Source organism: Suillus paluster (genome assembly GCF_016628075.1).
Source record: "Suillus paluster strain FC165 chromosome Unknown EDB91scaffold_103, whole genome shotgun sequence".
Lineage (NCBI taxonomy): Eukaryota > Fungi > Basidiomycota > Agaricomycetes > Boletales > Suillaceae > Suillus > Suillus paluster.
This window is the reverse complement of record NW_024537663.1, coordinates 65,444-82,919: the sequence shown is the minus strand read 5'-3', so window position 1 is coordinate 82,919 and position 17,476 is coordinate 65,444. Positions and strand designations below refer to the sequence as shown.

At 47.9% G+C, this 17,476-nt stretch overlaps 4 protein-coding genes across 4 annotated transcripts; 2 read left to right on the top strand and 2 right to left on the bottom strand.

The window, feature by feature from the left end:
* Positions 1–9,089: 9,089 nt before the first annotated feature.
* EDB91DRAFT_1086721 (uncharacterized protein) lies at positions 9,090–9,642 on the top strand (the record flags this gene model as incomplete). Its single annotated transcript, XM_041316095.1, has 3 exons — positions 9,090–9,371; positions 9,421–9,525; positions 9,553–9,642. The coding sequence occupies 3 exons, from the start codon at positions 9,090–9,092 to the stop codon at positions 9,640–9,642; spliced, it is 477 nt and encodes a 158-aa protein (XP_041171438.1).
* Positions 9,643–11,024: 1,382 nt separating this feature from the next.
* EDB91DRAFT_1254255 (uncharacterized protein) lies at positions 11,025–12,091 on the top strand (the record flags this gene model as incomplete). Its single annotated transcript, XM_041323784.1, has 3 exons — positions 11,025–11,219; positions 11,277–11,393; positions 11,441–12,091. The coding sequence occupies 3 exons, from the start codon at positions 11,025–11,027 to the stop codon at positions 12,089–12,091; spliced, it is 963 nt and encodes a 320-aa protein (XP_041171437.1).
* A 3,185-nt stretch (positions 12,092–15,276) lies between these two features.
* EDB91DRAFT_1254254 (uncharacterized protein) lies at positions 15,277–15,670 on the bottom strand (the record flags this gene model as incomplete). Its single annotated transcript, XM_041323783.1, has 2 exons — positions 15,277–15,466; positions 15,534–15,670. 2 exons carry the CDS (start codon positions 15,668–15,670, stop codon positions 15,277–15,279), a joined length of 327 nt encoding a protein of 108 aa, XP_041171436.1.
* Positions 15,671–16,367: 697 nt separating this feature from the next.
* Positions 16,368–17,102, bottom strand: EDB91DRAFT_1086719 (uncharacterized protein; the record flags this gene model as incomplete). The annotated part of the gene is made up of 3 exons (XM_041316094.1): positions 16,368–16,577; positions 16,626–16,751; positions 16,788–17,102. 3 exons carry the CDS (start codon positions 17,100–17,102, stop codon positions 16,368–16,370), a joined length of 651 nt encoding a protein of 216 aa, XP_041171435.1.
* Positions 17,103–17,476: the final 374 nt, after the last annotated feature.

Here is a 17,476-nt window from a genome sequence, read left to right as displayed (position 1 = left end):
ACCAGCATTGGTAAGTCGACAGTACTCAATCTTAAGACATAACATTGCTGCCTCCTCATTGTGTGCTTCCTTCATTGCGTTGTGTGCACTGACCTCTGCTTCACGTAGACAAATCTTCATAGCCATTGCCTCCTGAGCACGCTGATGGACGGCGACAGCTTCCATGCACTCCTGCATGCGCTGTTCATGGAGGAACTGATGCTCCTTATCTTTATGAGCAAGGTTCAGCTTGGCCATGTAGCGGTCGTTCTTGAGCTCATAGCGGGATGACCTGTCCGACTGCATACTCTCAATTTCGTCATGGATCCCCTCAACTCGCTCTTGAAGTTCTGACCGCTGCTTCTTCACTTGCTTACCTTTCTTGGATGATGATGCTTGTGATGTGGGCATTGTTGACACTGGCGCTGATGACAACGACATGGGTGTGGACCACCGCGAAGAGCCCGCAGAAGTAGTACGGCATCCAATAGGAAGAGGGGACTTGAGTGACCCAGTGCTTGTGCGTCTCATTGGATTGGTCGGTCCAAAGGCAGAGCGACTGTCATACAACGAAGTCACCGCTTTGTCAGGATAACTAAAAAATTGCGGTGGGGGAGTGATAGGAGGCAACGGAAATGATGGAGGGAGCTGCCGTTTGGTTCTAGTAATTTTGGGCCTGGGCGGGCTGTCCAGGCTCACAGCATTCGCATTCTGCTCACTGTAATCCCGTGTCGTGTGACTGTCCAATTTGTAGCCACCGAAGTCCATCCCCCCATCATCAAGATTGCTGCCGTCGTCATCATCAAGAGATGGATCGATGACATTGGGGGGAGGCGCAAATTGAGAGTGGGGAGGCACGCTGTAAGGGGGATGTGTACTCTGGGGGGATGGAGCGCCATAGTAAAACCGGGGGGGCTGATTGTTGAATTGAGGGGGCTGAGCACCAAACTGGGGGGGTTGAGGGTCATAGTAAAACTGAGGGGGAAGAGCGCCAAACTGAAGGGGCTGAGCACCAGCAACATGGCTGCTGTACTGAGTGCCAGGGGGAGCGGTGTGGGTACAACAAGTTCAGCAGAGAGAAATCAATCTACTACACAGTTGGGTCTTTGCTGCCTACTGCCTCACTTGAGAGCAAGCACGTTCGACCCTTAAGGGGATTGCTACTGGGGAGTACTAGTCTGTCTAAACGACCCTAATCAACCCTACCGCAAGTAGGATGAGGATCCGCAAAAATGCGGAACAAGCAGAACAAGTGGAACTCACATGGAACAAGTGGAACCTGAGCGGAACTCAAGCGGAATGGAAAGGAATGAAATGGAACTCAAACGGATAAAGCGCGGAACATACTGATTTGTCAGAACTCGCAGGCAAAGTCGAAGGAAGTATATCACGAGGTTAGATTGATAGTGGGCATATGTCAAAGCAGTCCTCTAGTAAGGTGAAGGGAAAGTGGGAAGGTAAAAGATGGGATTCCATAAAATACCCCCAAGCCCTGAGTACCACTACTTACAGGGAAGATTATTTTCAAGGTACACTGAGGTACAGGTAGTAAGTTCTCAGGAAGCGGAAGTGAAGGCAGGCAGTGCACATGGGTGCAATACTCCGGAATAGGGGTCCATGCCATAAGGGCATGTGTCAGTGTGATCCAGGTAACGTTAGAAGCAACGGGAAGAGAGATACAGCGTACCAATGGATCTGGAAGGATGGGGACAGGACATGCGAAGGTTGTCCGAAAATGCACAGGAATATCAGATAGTGCGGGCAGGTTCCGAAGGATGCGTGGGAATGCAGAACCTGTCGGATGATGCGCGGGAAACGCGGAACATGCGGAATATGCAGAACTGATGTGAGATGATGCGGAAAGGACGGGGTTTTACACCTACAGTGGGGGAATTCCCCACAGTGGGCTGAGCGCCAGTGACATAGCCGCCGTACTGAGTGCCAGAAGAAGCCTGAGGACTGGGGGGAGTGGGCTGAGCGCCAGCGACATGGCCGCCATACTGAGCGCTGGGGGGAGTGGGCTGAGCGCCAGCGACATGGCTGCCGTACTGACCGCCGGGGGGAGCGGGCTGAGCACTAGTGACATGGCCGCCATACTGAGCGCTGGAAGAAGACTGAGCGCTGGGGGGAGTGGGCCGAGCACTGGCAACATGGCTGCCATGCTAAGTGCTAGAAGAGGAATGAGCATTCCTTGAACTTGAACGAGTGCTCCCCGCTGGATGTAGGAGTGAAAAGAATTTTGATGCGTGATCTGATCCAGGTTGTGACAAGGTGACATTGAGTGATAATGCTGGGTTTGTCCCTCTGATGGAAGCTATGCCATCGTACCAGGGAAAATCGTCCAAGATTTGCGCTTTGAATTTTATCAGCTAAATTGTTAAATAAGTATTTTATTTAAAATACGCACCTTGCAAGTTTATAGCGGCATTATCATCGAGTGGCATGACACCAGCACCCGTCACATGTAGTTTATTGTACCATTCACAATACTTTTTCTTGAGACTTTGAAGGGAATATGATCAGCATATATACAGATGGATAGGAGATCTCTTACCTCATGATGTGATTATTTGTTGAGTCACGAAATCTCTCTGGCACGTTTGTATATATGGGCGCATATTCTGGATCACACTCAAAGACATACTTTGTGATTACACTGCAAACCGAAAGCTTGTCTTTACCCGAGAGGCGATCACCATCAGGATGGGCCTTCCCATCATTGAAGAACAAGAGGTGGGAGTCAGCAGGGTGAGTACAGAGGTACTCAACAACCTTGTCGGTGCACTTTGGATCAGCATTCCATTGGATACGAAGTTCCTTGCCAGCACTAGTACTGGCAGTACTGGCAGTATTACCACCTTGCAAGCCGCCGTTCTTGGCTTTTACGTGGGTAACAGCTCGTTGGGTGTGGTCCATGATGTTCAGGTCCTTTCAAAAGAGTCTCTGCAAGGCCTTGAGGCGTGCAGAACAACGATGAGGTGGTGGTCGAGTAGCAGGCATGTTTTTCGAAGTCCACCATGATGCCAAGGTGTGCCGCATGTCTCGTGTGTGTGTTGGTGGCTGATCCTTGCAGCTCTATTGGGGTTAGTAGAACTCTAGCAAACTTTAGCAAACTTTAGTGAGCGTCCCAAAAACTACTCTGAGTCCCACTATTATAAGTTGACACTGGCTCCGACTCATCACATGCTAAAAATGGAACAGACTTAAATCTGAGTTCACCCATCAACACTGTATGATGGCCGTATACGTTCATAGCTGTATGGTCTGTGACGGGTAATTTCAATCCATCAACCAGATACAGTGGGTGGGAGGGTGCAGATGAAACGGTATGGTAATGGTTGCCATATAACAGCCCCATATTTATGCCTCATACGGGCTACGGCGAACAGTCCTACAGTTGCATCCTCTGTTACTGTCCTTGGCTGAACTTCAAGGATACCGTCACCCACACTCTCCAGCAACAACTGAATGGTTTCATCGCCTCCAGTTCTTACTTGTCTCCACATCACCTCTCTGTCTCTGCAGATTCTTGTTGTGCACCTTTGGTGCTGTCTCGCTCTATCTGGCAGACTCATGCGCAGGATCCTCTGTTTGATAGCTCACCTGTCAAGCGCAGTGACTGATGTACCACTATCAACAATTGTCCTGCTGGCTTCACTTCAGCTCTTGCAGGACCTGCGCTCTCCTCCCTGCTTTCCATGGACTTGTTTCATCGATCTGCCTGAGTCATACATGACGGGTTTATGGAAGTTATAGCAGTTGTGCTGATGGCTCAACAACTCAATCCTAATGTGCCTCCGCCAGTCAGTACAGATCACAAGAATGCAGTGTATCTGTTAGACGATGTGCTGCCGAATGCACTACTTCATGTTTGGTCAACATTGCCAGCACGGATCATTGGCTTGTGATGTTCCTTGAGCCTGTCACTCCAGTTCCAGACGCACACCAGGGAGATAACACCGGTTGCTAGCATAATACTCGATCCTTGCAGCTTGACACACGAGAGGTATGGCATCACCGTTTTGGAGATTCGTCACACCTCTGTCATGTGTTCTCGCAATGCCCGGTCTTCAAGGTTATCAGTTGTCCTCATCAATAGCAGTTGTGCGACGAAATTTACGTGTTCCTTGTGGGTGAAACTATACCTACCATGGAGGTCTGACGTCAGCCTTATGTATGACCCTGTTTGTGCCTTCCATGATGGTAGTCAGGCCTCTGTTTTGCAGACATAAAGCTGTCAGGATGACGGAGACGCATGACTACAATTCTTCATAATTTCCAACTGGCAAAATTACAGAGCGACTTTCTAGCACTGTTATAGACGGTCAATAATTCAACACCCGTTTATAAACACTGACCTTTCAACCATACCCTAGGAAGTTCCATCTTGTTGACCATGAACCATTTGCGGAAGACCAAAACTAAAATGTGGTGCAGGAGTCTACTGGGCGGCCATGTTGAGCCTCATCAATTCAATGATGGTCATGTTACAGAGAGTGTTGTTTGGGAAGTCTTGACATTCAATGAATGTGCACATATCTGACGGACCAATGTGAAGTCGAGGCCGCCCAGGAACTGGAGACCCATCTGTGCCCCACGGCCCCATTGTGCTGTACAGAGTCTGCAGAGATTATCATGCATTCTGGCTCAACCGTTCTTGCCTAAAATAGGGCATCCGAGCAATGGCTTTACATTCACACAGGAAGTTTCAGCCTATAGGCATCAGGGAAAGTGCATGTTACTTAAGCTTACCTTAAACAGACTTAACTTGCACTTTAGCAACTTTGCAAAAAGGGATCTACTTTGCAAAAATTCAAACTTTAACATATTCAGAAAAAAATTGTTGAGATATATTAACATGCATGTTTTATTATAGTTCACACCAAAAAAAATGAGATATGCCAAGTGAATGATGCATGAGAGTGCAAACAGTTTTGAGCAAAGTTGATTAAGCTGATTAAGTAGAGTGCACTTTTCCTGATGCTATAGCACCTACATACTACTATGGCTATGCCTCATTCCCTTCCACAAATTCCGTCATTTTTACTTCCCACTCCATCATATTTATTCTGCTCAGCTTCCTTGCTGGCGCCAATGCATGTGTACAATGCCCCACAGTGGAGATCAATGGTGGTCCTATGAAACTACACAAGAGCAGCCCAGCCAGCAAGCTCACATATTGCTGGTGCATTGCACCCAATCTTCATCAAACAAAGACACTGATATGCTGGCAGTGTCCACAGTGACAATGGTGAATCATCATCAATTTCCTGTGTGTACCTCAGCATAAGTGCATTCTGGATATTGTGCAGCTCATTTTTCTAGGTCAACATGCTAATGATGGCATCAGGAGAACGGCCAGTTTAGAGGTGGGTATGTGTATTGTCCGACTGCAGCAACTGTGAAGGATCACTGCTCAACGTGATGCTAAGAGGTGGGGAAGACTGTTAAGGTCATGCTCAAGGGAAAGGTGACTCAAAGGGCTTGGCTTCAGCTCATGCGCTGTGCCCCTTACCCGAGTACGTGCCCTTAATTTCCAAGAGGCAGAGGGGAAGTCTGACAGAAGTCTGGGTAAGTCTGGGGGTAGACACAGGGGGAGTTCGGTGGAACTCCGGAAGGCTTAGGAGCAAATAGAGTAAGACTACTTTGGACAAGTCCAGAGTAGAAACAGAACAAAGATAGACTACCCTAAGGTAGAGCCAGAGATATAGTCTTAAGGATTAACCCTAAGACTCGGAGGTGGACAGGAGATCAGACTCAAGTCTGGAGAAGCAGGAATGAGCAGAACTAAGATGATATTCGAACTAAGGAGTACCAGAGCTTTACAGGAGTTTATATACTGTAGGTATCATGTAAGTAATCAGTCAGCAAAGTAAAAGCTATGCCCAAAGCATATGGAAAGTCTATTAGTAAGTGTATAACAGATCAAAGCAATGAAGTTGGAAATGAAGTACAAACAGACGGATCAGTAAGCAAAGTGGAAAGGTATACAACCGGTAGCCAGAGAACAGTTATTCTAAAAGGAGATAGGAGTGAGTCCAGAGATGAAAGCGGAGCGCTGGATGGAGAATAGGATGGAGAACCAAACTTTCACAGGGAAGGATCCGGAGTTCCAGGTCCGGAGGTATGGGATATGACAGTATCCCCCTTTTAGGGCCGAGCCCTTGAGGCTTAAATGACTCATAACTCGGCGAGAGGACCGGATTTACTCGGATAAGCAGAGTGGAAGCCTGAGACGAGTTCCGACGCATTTCCGAGTTCTGTGGTGAGAAGCCAGGAAGTTTCTTTGTCTGTGCCTTCATAACCAGTCCAATGTACCAGGTACAGGAGTTGGCAATGTCGCCTTCGGCGGTCGAGTTTGAAGTCCAGGATTTCGGAGATCTCATACTCTGGTTCTCCATCAACTTCAACTGCAGGTGGGGGTGGCTGGATACAATTAGGGATGGTGTTCGGAGTGGCGGGCTCCAACTGTGAGACGTGGAATACAGGGTGTATGGAACACATGGAGTTCGGGAGGTGGATGGTGAAGGAATGGGTACTGGGATGGGAAATGATGTCAAAAGGGCCTAGGTTCTTTTCTGATAATTTCTTGGAAGGCCGGGTGGAACAGAAATATTTTGCTTTAATGAATACTTGGTCCCCAACCTTGAAGTCTGGAGCGGACCTTTGTCTGGCATCAGCAGGGCCCTGGTAATGTTCTTGGGTGTGGGACATTTCTTCCCAGAGGAATTGGTGAAGCTCATCTAGGTCTATGGCAAAATCCCGCGTGTGGGCAGAGGAGAGGTCTCGTTCTGGGTGTATGGAAATGTTGGGATGGTATCCCTTATTGGCAAAAAACGGTGATACTCCAGTGGTAGCGCTTGGATCATTGTTGTATGTGAACTCTGCTAAAGGAAGGAGTTCAGACCAGTTATCCTGTTGATAATTGCAGTAGATCTGGAGATACTGCTCTAGGTTTGGTTGGCATCCTCAGTCTGGCCATCACCCTCCAGATGGTATCCAGAGGTGAAGTGGAGTATCATGTCTAATGCTTTTCTGAGAAATCAGAAGAAGTGGGATACCAATTCCATGCCTCAGTTGGAGGTGATGTGGGATGGAACTCCATGTTTAGAGAAGACGTGGAGCAGGAAAAGTTGGGTGAGGTCTAGAGAGGTGATGGTGTCATGTGTCAGGACGAATATTGCCTGCTTGGACAGACAATCTATGATGATGAGGATTGCTGTGAAGCCAGAGGAGACTGAGAGTTGTTATATGAAGTCCATGGAGATGGAATTCCATGGCTTTCCAGGAATAGGGAGTTGTTTGGGCAATCTGTAGGGCTTGTGTGTTGGGACTTTGGCTCGGGTGCAAGTAGTGCAGGACTTAACATAGTCCTTGACATAGGTGCATATTCTGGGCCAGGTGTATTTGCGCTGGATGAGTTCCAATGTCTGGTTTTGACTGAAGTGGCCAGATAGAGGATGGTCATGAGTATTTCGGAGGATGCGGAGGTGGAGGTCATTGGTTTGCGGGACATATATACAGTTGTCACAGTGGAGGAGTCCATTGTCATCTACTGTCCATCTTGGATCTGAAGGTTCCAGCAGATGATTGGAGGTGATGGGGTCAGTAGGGAGGGTGGTCAAAATATCTTTTTGGAGGCTTTCAATATCCATGACCACAGCTGCTCATAGTACCAGAGTAGCTAGAGTTGATGCTCATAGGGATGAAGCGAGCTGTTCCATGGTGAATACCGGTCGGAGGTTATGAGGGTTAACTCAAGTGTAGTCCTTATCCCCCTCTTTGGGATAGACGTCCCAGCATCTAGTGAGGGAGTCCAGTTTAGCTCCAAGTTTTCTGGGACAGAAGCGGATGATAAGGTTGAAATGATGGAGGAATTCCAACCATCATGCCTGATGGCACGAGAGGAGTTTGGTAGTGGCAAAGTACTCAAGTTTTTGTGGTCCGTGACTACGTCAATAGGTTGGGAGGAGCCTTCTAGGTAGTGTCGCCAGGTCCGGAAAGCTTCATAGATGGCCAGGAGTTCCTTGTCATGGGTATTGTAGTTGAGTTCCAGAGCTGTAAGTGTTCTGGAGTAGAATGCCACCGGATGAAGTTCCGAGTCCAGACAGATAATGGATAAAATTCTGGCAATAGCATAGTCAGAGGCATCTGTTTCTACAACAATGGGAACATCTGGCATCCAATGTGTCAACACCAGAGCTGTGGTGAAAGCCTCCTTGAGTGTCCTTGTGAGCAAGGCGAGTGAGTGTTAAGGTCGTGCTTAAGGGGGAGGTTACTCAAAGGGCTTCGGCTTCAGCTCATGCGCTGCACCCCTTACCTGAGTACGTGTCCTTAATTTCCAAGGGGCAGAGGGGAAGTCCAATGGAAGTCCAGGGAAGTCTGGAGGTCAGACGTTGGGGGAGTTTGGCAGAACTCCGGAAGACTATGAGGGAATGGAGTAAGGCTACTATGGACAAGTCTGGAGTAGAAACAGAACAGAGGTTAGACTACCCTAAGGTAGAGCCGGAGATTCAGTCCTAAGGTTTAACCCTAAGACTCGGAGGTAGACAAGAGATGAGACTCAAGTCTGGAGATGCAGGAATGAGCAGAACTAAGATGATATTCGAACTGAGGAGTTCCGGAATATTACAGGAGTTTATATACTGTAGGTATCATGTAAGTAAATCAGTCAGCAAAGGTAAGGGCTATGTACGAAGCATGTGGAAAGTCTATTAGTAAGTGTATAACGGATCAAAGCAGTGAAGTTGGAAATGAAGTAAGAATGGACGGATCAGTAAGCATAGCAGAAAAGGACATAACTGGTAGCCAGAGCAATAGCTATTCTAAAAGGAGATAGGGGTGAGTCTGGAGATGAGAGCAGAGTGCCAGGCGAAATAACAGGATGGAGAACCAGACTTTAGTGGAGGGGTTCCAGAGTTCCAGATCCAGAGGTACGGGATATGACAGTATCCCCCCCTTAGGGCCAAGCCCATGAGGCCAAGGGTCTGGATTGTCGGTTAGGAGCATGAGGCATTGGAGTTTCTGCAGAGATGGTAAAAAATGTGCCGGAGGTTTTTGAAACAGGAAACAATGTTTTTTCTGTCGCCCTTCTCTCTATACAGCTCATCATGCCCAACAAACCTGAAGGCGTCAAGAAGTCCACCAAGCAGGCCATGGAAGAAAGGCAGGCGGAAATGGCAGCAGAGGTCGCTCGCTTACAGGAGGCTGTTCGCCTGGAGGAAGAAGAGGAGCGCAAATGGAGGGAGGAGGAGAAAAAGATCAAGGCAGAGGAGAAACGGAGGGCGGCAGCAGAGTGGAAACGCGAGGAGGAGCAGAAACAGAGGGACATTGCAGAGACGTGGAGGAGAGTACTGGAGTCAGCGTCATTGGGGTGTGCAGGGATGTCGACGGTAAGTTCAATAGTTCGTCGGTTGTCGTCGGTACTTATTTTGGCATTAGGTTACTCATCAATCTAGTACCTCCAAGGGTCCGGAGAAATCCTGTAGCTCCTGCATAGAGTGGTGGAGGGACTGTACTTGGACTCAGGCGTCTAGGTCCAACAGGGTAAGCATGCTTTGGTTCTTTCTCCAGGGTATTCTAATAGATGGTCCAGTAGATCTGGAATTGCGACGTGTGCCGCCAGCTGAAGGCGCAGTGCTATGGCGGTGTTCCGCCAGTTAGTGTCGACAAGGGGAAGAAACGGGAGTGCGTGGAAGGTACCCCATCTCCTCGGCAAAGGGAAAGAAGTGTCAGTGGAGCCCGGCGGGGATGGAGGACAATGTGGAGTTGATCTCCAATCCCCAGACTGTGATCGTGGAGGTGTCACGAATTCCTAACACGAATCATTTTTCATTCCTCAATTTTCCTTTGGCTATGTCCCATACCCGAACCGGTCACGTGACACCACTACCTTTCACATTATCACACCATCATCATGCCACAGTTTCACATTTCACCAGTCACATCTCCAATCGAATCCCCTACGCCCAGGGCTAGAACCATATGTCTTCCTATCACTTAATCTCCGTCTCTGACATCATTGCTTATATATTACGACGTCATACTACGTCATACGCAGTATCGTACGATTCTTTCTCATTGGCTGATTATTTACAGACTCAGATAACTCCGACTCAATGTTATGTATATAGGAAGGGTAGTTAGTAAAGTTTCTCTTTAGACTTAACCTCTTCGTTCCTACCCAGTGTAGACTCAGACGTTCACTCTCAATAACATCTCTTTGCTTTATCCTTGACGAGTCCTAGTGGTTGTGTTAAGCCTTTACCATTCGGTGAACGCTGATCATAACAGGAGGAGGGCGGATGGACAGAGTACAATGACCAGGCCTGGGTGGCTGCTGCCAACAACATAGTGGCAGTGTTGGCCCAGACCAATGGACTTCTGGAGTGAAGTATCACAGCAGCAGAGGGGAGCCGAGCGGCCATGGATAGGTTTGTGGAGGAGCAGAGGGCTTTCCAAGCCTTATTCCTGGAAGGGATGAGGAATGGCTTTCGCGCGGAGGCGGCGGAGGAACCAGAGGAAAGGGAGGAGGAGGTGGAGGGTGGGAGCAGTGCTGGGATCTCCGGCGGAGATATGGAGACTGATGACCTCTAGATAGTCCTGTAATCCTTCGTGTCCGGTTGTACATATATGCTCATCTTTGTACAATGTAACTTGTTTTTGATTTTGTTCGGTAGTTGGAGGTGTTTGGAGATATGGAGGTCCGGAGGTTGGGGTTTTGAGGTTGATTGGTCGTGCACGGTGTGACAATATCCCCCCATTAGGACCGAACCCCTGAGGTCCTAGACAAATTCTCGGATTTCGGGGAAAATGGGAGACAGATGTTGCCAGTGGAACCAAGGCATGTGGAATGAAGTCCACAGCGCGAGGCAGAGAAGTTGTGCTGTGAGGCAGATGGAGACAATGAAGTTCGGACTGGAGTGGATTGATGGGCACAGAGTGGAGTTTCCATGGTGACAGGTTGCTACTATAAGAGTGCAGGGAAGGCGGGGTTTTTTCTACAGAAACTTTTTTCTTTTCTAGTATCTTTTCATATTTTAACAATGTCCGCCCCTCAACACTTCGACTTTGCCGGTATGACTACTGCGAAATGGCAGGAGCTGATGGCTGCAGTGAGGATAGCGGAGGAGGAAAAGGCCGCCGAGGCAGCTGAGCGGGCCAAGAAGGTGGAAGAGGCAAGAGTTGCTGTGGCGGCGGAGAGAGCAAAGTTAGCGGAGGAAGCGCGCAAGGCAGGGGAGGTAAGTTTTTCTTTCTTCTGGCACTGGGTGATACTGATTTCTATGGTTTGTTGGTAGGCACAGACATTGGAAGTCTCGGAGGTCGCTCCTCTAGCAGTCGTGTGCCAGCGGTGTGAGGCCACTGGCCGGACATGTACGTGGGCACTGGTGCAGGAGGCCCTGGCAAAATCCAAAGTAAGTTCCTTTGTTATTTCCGTTGCGCCGGTGGTTGACCGGAACAGAGCGAAGGCAGGGCCAAGGCTAAGGCCTGCGACCAATGCGCGGGCCTGAAGGCCTCCTGTAAGGTCAGTGGAGAGGAGATGCAACTGGCCGCTCTGGCAAGGAGCCGGAAATGGACAAGGGAGAGGGCGACGGAGTCCAGGGAAGCAGTGGATGAGGGCGCGGGCAGGCCTTCACGGCAGAGGAGGGTGTACGGAGAGGAGGAGTTGATTATGGAGGTAGATGACCAAGAGTGGGTCAAGGCGACCAACCATATGGTCTTGGTGCAGGCAGAGATGAACATGCAGCTGGGGGCCTTGGCGACGGCCATTACGCGTCTAGCGGAGCAGATGGAGCTGCAGTGGGCGGAGCAGAAAGAAGAGAGGGACGGGGCCTGGGTGGAAGTCTGGGAGATTCTTCACGTGACCGGGGTCATGCTGGAGAAGGGCTTCTCGGGCTGGGGAAGGAACCTCAAGGAGGCCCTTGGGAAGAAGGTGGAGGTTGGGGTGGGGGCAGTGGAGGTACTAGAGCTCACCAGCTCTTCCAGTAGCGACACAGAGAAGCCGGAGGAAGAGACAGAAAGTGAAGCGGAGAAAGGCACAGATGAGGAGGAGTCAGAGTCTCAGCCAGAGCCGGAACCTGAGCTGGAGGAAGAGGCGGAGATGGAAGCCTGAGCTTTTTAGCTATTTTCCATCTTATCCATGTACATATCCATATAAACTCTGAAACTGTTTGTCCGCCGATCGGAGATTAGTACGTGGAGGTAATGGCGGAGGTTTGAACAGAAGTCTGGGTTGTGCCCATGGATGCAGGGTTCGGAACTCCATTCCGGAGTTCTTTGGTAGGACGGAGTAATGGGTTAATCGGATATCGGAGTGTGGGGTGCTAAATCACGTGATGGAATAGTTGGACTTTAGCCAAAAGTAATGAACTTGTTTCGTAAAACTTCACGACTTTCCATTCCTTCTGATGGATTTCTTAGACACCCTTTCTTCTGCATGGCCTGGCTTCTTCTTTGGCCTCGTCACATATTTGTTCATGAGGATACCATACGAATTCCTCCTAACGAAATTCTTGTCATGGTGGTTCTTTCTCAGTAACGATGGGAACGACATGGAGATGTTGGAAATGGGGAGGAGGGTCTCTTCAGACGACTTTGGTATGTTCTTGGTGTTCAGAACATGATACGTCATTACTGATTTTCTTGGGATGTTCCTCCAGGTGTTACACAAAGTCCCTTCTAGCAAATTTGTTATGGAGGATATGGAGATATTGTAAATCTTTGTCCATAGGAGACGTCCCAGAATCTGTCCATAGTAACAGAGGACGATCCGGAGTAAATGGAGGAGCAAGATGGAGTTCCCTCCTGATGGAAGATTTTCCAGGAGGCAGCGGAGCAGAGGAGGAATAGGAGTAGAGGTGGAGGAGAAGCAGGGTGGAAATTGGAGGAGGAGTAATCAGAGCAGAGGAGTATATGTACATAGATGATGTGGGGTAACTTAACTTGGGAGTTGGAAGAGGATGGGTGATAAACCGTGCGCACATACGAGAGGCTTGCTCATGTATATGGAATAGTTTATTTAGTGTGATCCACACATAAACCGGTGGAGAAGAACATGGCTAGTCCAGAGACAGGGGTTCCACAGCAAAGTGGACTTTGTTGGACGTCGGAGGCCAATGGCATTTCCAGTGGTAAAACCCGGAAAAGGTGTCTGCTCTATACCCTATTGATCAATGGATCATGGTGGGAGAGCAAGCGATATTCCTGAGTGGTACTAGGAGAATCCAAGGGAGTTGAATGTCGAGACATTCTGGAGGTGACTTGCCAGTCTGGAGCAGTGGAGAAATCAGATATAGTGGAAATCGGAGATAATTATGTAGCATTCTGGAGTAGGATAGCTATGATCAGGAAATCAGGCCAGAAGGATTGGACAAAGGAATATGGAGTTTTATCAGAACAGAGATTTCGTGAGGTAAGGATGAGGAATTCTAAACGATAATGGAAGGGTCGGAGGAAAAATCATAGTTTATGAGGGACAGGAGTTTAAACCTGGTGGAGAAGTGATTCTCGGACATTAGTATACTCGGTAAGGTGTGAGTTCAAATATACTGTTAAGGTCATGCTCAAGGGGGAGGTTACTCAAAGGGCTTTGGCTTCAGCTCGTGCGCTGTGCCCCTTACCCGAGTATGTGCCCTTAATTTCCGAGGGGCAGAGGGAAAGTCCGGGGAAGTCTGGAGGTCAGACATCAGGGGAGTTTGGCGGAACTCTGGAAGACTATGAGGGAACAGAGTAAGGCTACCACAGACAAGTCCAGAGTAGAAACAGAATAGAGTTTAGACTACCCTAAGGTAGAGTCAGGGATTCAGTCCTAAGGTTTAACCCTAAGACTCGGAGGTAGACAAGAGATGAGACTCAAGTCCGGAGATGCAGAAATGAGCAGAACTAAGATGATATTCGAACTGAGGAGTTCTGGAGTATTTACAGGAGTTTATATACTGTAGGTATCATGTAAGTAAATCAGTCAGCAAAGGTAAGGGCTATGTACGAAGCATGTGGAAAGTCTATTAGTAAGTGTATAATGGATCAAAGCAGTGAAGTTGGAAATGAAGTAAGAATGGATGGATCGGTAAGCATAGCAGAAAAGGGCATAACTGGTAGCCGGAGCAATAGCTATTCTAAAAGGAGATAGGGGTGAGTCCAGAGATGAGAGCAGAGCGCTGGGCGAAATAACAGGATGGAGAACCAGACTTTAGTGGAGGGGTTCCAGAGTTCCGGATCCGGAGGTACAGGATATGACACCTTCAAACAAATCGCCTCACAGCACCTCAGTGTTCTCCCATCATTGCACTGTCTCACCAATGGTTGGGTTGGCTGTGTGATCCGCCACAGTTGGTTTCATCAGCACTTAGGTAAGCAGCAATCTCATCAGTGTCTGACCGAGCTAAAGCTCGGCCCCAGCCCAACCACTGTTGGAGTGACCTCTCTGTTAAGGTAGGCCTCATCAATTCCAGCACCTTATGTAAACCCTAACCCTAACCCTAACTTGCAGCCAAATCTCTGGTGAAAATTTTTCACAACTCTGAGGACTGCCATTTCGGAGACCAGAGACCTTAGGTATTGCTCAAAAGGGTTTTATAATCCATACATATCATGTATCTATGCCTAGACCGATCCTAATGTTTTTTTGAGCTCTTCAACAATGTCAGGAGGCAAGGTACAATGTCCATGGTACTTCCGATTCACCCATGCAGCCTGTGCATCGGTAAGGCCTTGTGAATATGCTGATATGAAACGGGCTGATCAATTGGCATAACTATAGTACATAGTAAAATGTCAGTGTCAAAGAGCTTGTGAGTTGAATGACTTACCGTTTGATCTGGAGAAGGGGAACATCATCGAGACATGCAATGACATTGCGCTCCATCTGCTCTATATCACAGGTCCGTTGACTCGAGCGATACCGGAATTTAACTGGCACCCCAGTATTTTCCTTATAAAATTCAACTCACAGTGAAATTTCGGATAGAAGTCACAGATATGACCTCGAGAAGTGATGTACTCTTCAAGCTGGGACTTGTGAGAAACAAAGTCTGGCTGGCAGAACAGAATGCAGCCAGGCAACAGCAGTCTGTGTGTCCTGGCACACACTTAAATCCTGGACACTCGGCATTGCATCCAGCCTCAGGCCAGAGCCCCTGCTCGCGAATAATAACCTCCATTCCTTTGAACCTATCCTGGCATTGTTGGGTGCTCCAGAGGGAAGTAGAAGTCCTGCGGGAGATCTCCAAATGAGCCACTGTGCATTTTTGGCCCATCCTTTGTATGTGTCCAGCCTGCCTTTGATCATTTTGGCATTTTTCATGCAGACACCACATCAGGCGCACACTTTTGATGACTAGGTGCATTATCAAACATAAATAAACCTGTAGCAAAACCATTGGTTTTGCGTTCAAATATATCTATTGCCCATTCAACCTGGACAAGCAAGTCTTCAGCCGAAAAATAGCCATCTTGATTTTTGCCAGCTTTGAAGATAATGCAAGCCTCCCTGTCGGTAATAGGTCACAGGCTTATCAGTACTAAAAGTTGAACAGGATTTCAAATGAATGACATACTCCTCATCATCCTTCAACCTTCCCCAGTCGAGTGTCACCATATCCGAAATCATCAAGGATGGCCCCTCTCCCTTCTGCTCTGGTGTTGCCTTATCACTAGAATGATTACCAGCGGTTTTTTCATCAATCATTGGCATAGAATGTTGATTCATCATGTGTCACAAGAACAAGGCGGAAACAGGACCCTTGAGCAACAGGGAATCCAGATGGACTTGGAAGGACATTGCCATCATTATCGTATGTTACCATGTGCTTCTCATATTCTTTCCAGCGCTGCAAAAATTCCTCGTGGTACTTCACTACATCCTCCCGCTCATGACCGTCAATATACATCCCATTCTGTTTCTTCCCATATCGCCAATCCAACTTGTGCATCCATCTTTGTGCAGTGGCCAGTGAGATCCCTGGTCTTCTTTGAACCAAGCCTTCCTTGGACTTCTGGTCTCACAATATAGTCGACAATATCTTGTGTGCATATGTAGCCATGCTTTGCAACTTCCATAAGATGAAGTTGAATGCCTTGAGCAAAATCTTCATCCTCAAGGATGGAGTTCGAATAGTGGCCATAGTGATGAAGAGGGAGTATTTGATGGCGGAGAAAATTATGAATCTAAGTGTGTATATTGCGGGCATGGCTCAATCCCTTGCCGTGAGATTTTGAGACCAGTAATGAAGCCTCACGCCATGAATATGACAGTTCAGGATCAAGATACAGGTTGAGGGCACCCATCATGGCAGAAATACAGGCCCGGAAAATCACATCAAGCTGTTTATCTTTTGCTTGGACAGTCAGTTTTGCCCACACACGTCGCAGTGTGGGAAAGTCCTTGTAACTCAGTGTGTGAGTGTAATGTCCGTGAGTGTCTCTTGACCATCATCACGGGGGCGCTGTCCATTCCGGAGATCTCGTAGCATCTCCTCAATTTGGTTTTGCTGCTTGGCAGTGATTGCTTTTGGTAGGAATTCCCCCTCTGACTTGCTGGGTTCACTCGAGTCTGATTCCTCTTCCTCTTCTTGCAGATTTATTGCACTCTTTACAGAGCCCTATAAGATTTTGAGGTTTGTCACCCTGATTCAATTTTATTTACTCACCATTACAGACACAGACTCAACAGAAGCTGTTGCAACCACTGACACAGTCTGACTGACTCGGAGGTTTGTCTTCTGTGCAACAAGCCAGTTGCTAATAAATGCTTGATAGCCCTCATTTGCAATTTTCTTCCGTTTCGCAGAAAATCGTCAGTGGCTGCATACAGAGTTGCCAGTGTAAGTCTTTGGCTGTTTGCTTCCCTTTGCTTTTGCTCTCTCTGCTTCTGTGGCTGCCTCCTGAGCCATTGATAATACATTGATGAAGGTGAGCAATGCTGCATCATCCTTGATATCAGCTTCTTCATCTTCACTCACTTCCGAGCCCTTGGTTTCCGTGTCATTATGGTCATCAAGATTTGGAGGAGTGTAATCTGCATCCTCGGAGTTAGAAATATCTTCAACAGTTGCCTTCAGGGATTTTTTTCCAGCTCTGGAGAGATTTGCAAGATGTGCCCGGACAGCTTTGGACTTGTTCCCCATTTTAATACCAGTAGCAGGGGTTTTTGAGGTATTTCTGAGGCCCATCCATCCTCACCTCAGCATGTCACGTGTTCAATTATATAAGCGGCCAAATACTTCGAGGAGGATTTCTCAAGAAAATTTCTCGCTGTTCCAGCACATGGAAATGATATTCCAAGTTATTTTACACTTTTGATGTTTTTGACTTATTTCTCCATGAATTCTGATCCAAAACTTAAAATTCTTCCTGGGCCTTCAAGAGGAGCTTTATAAGACACCGTTCCAGGAATTATATTCAGTGCAGATTGGTTTCTGTGGATGCTATTTGATGATGTAGAACAGCTCAACCTTGCTTACTTAAGAGGTGTCGGATCCGGATGAGGCCTACCTTACTA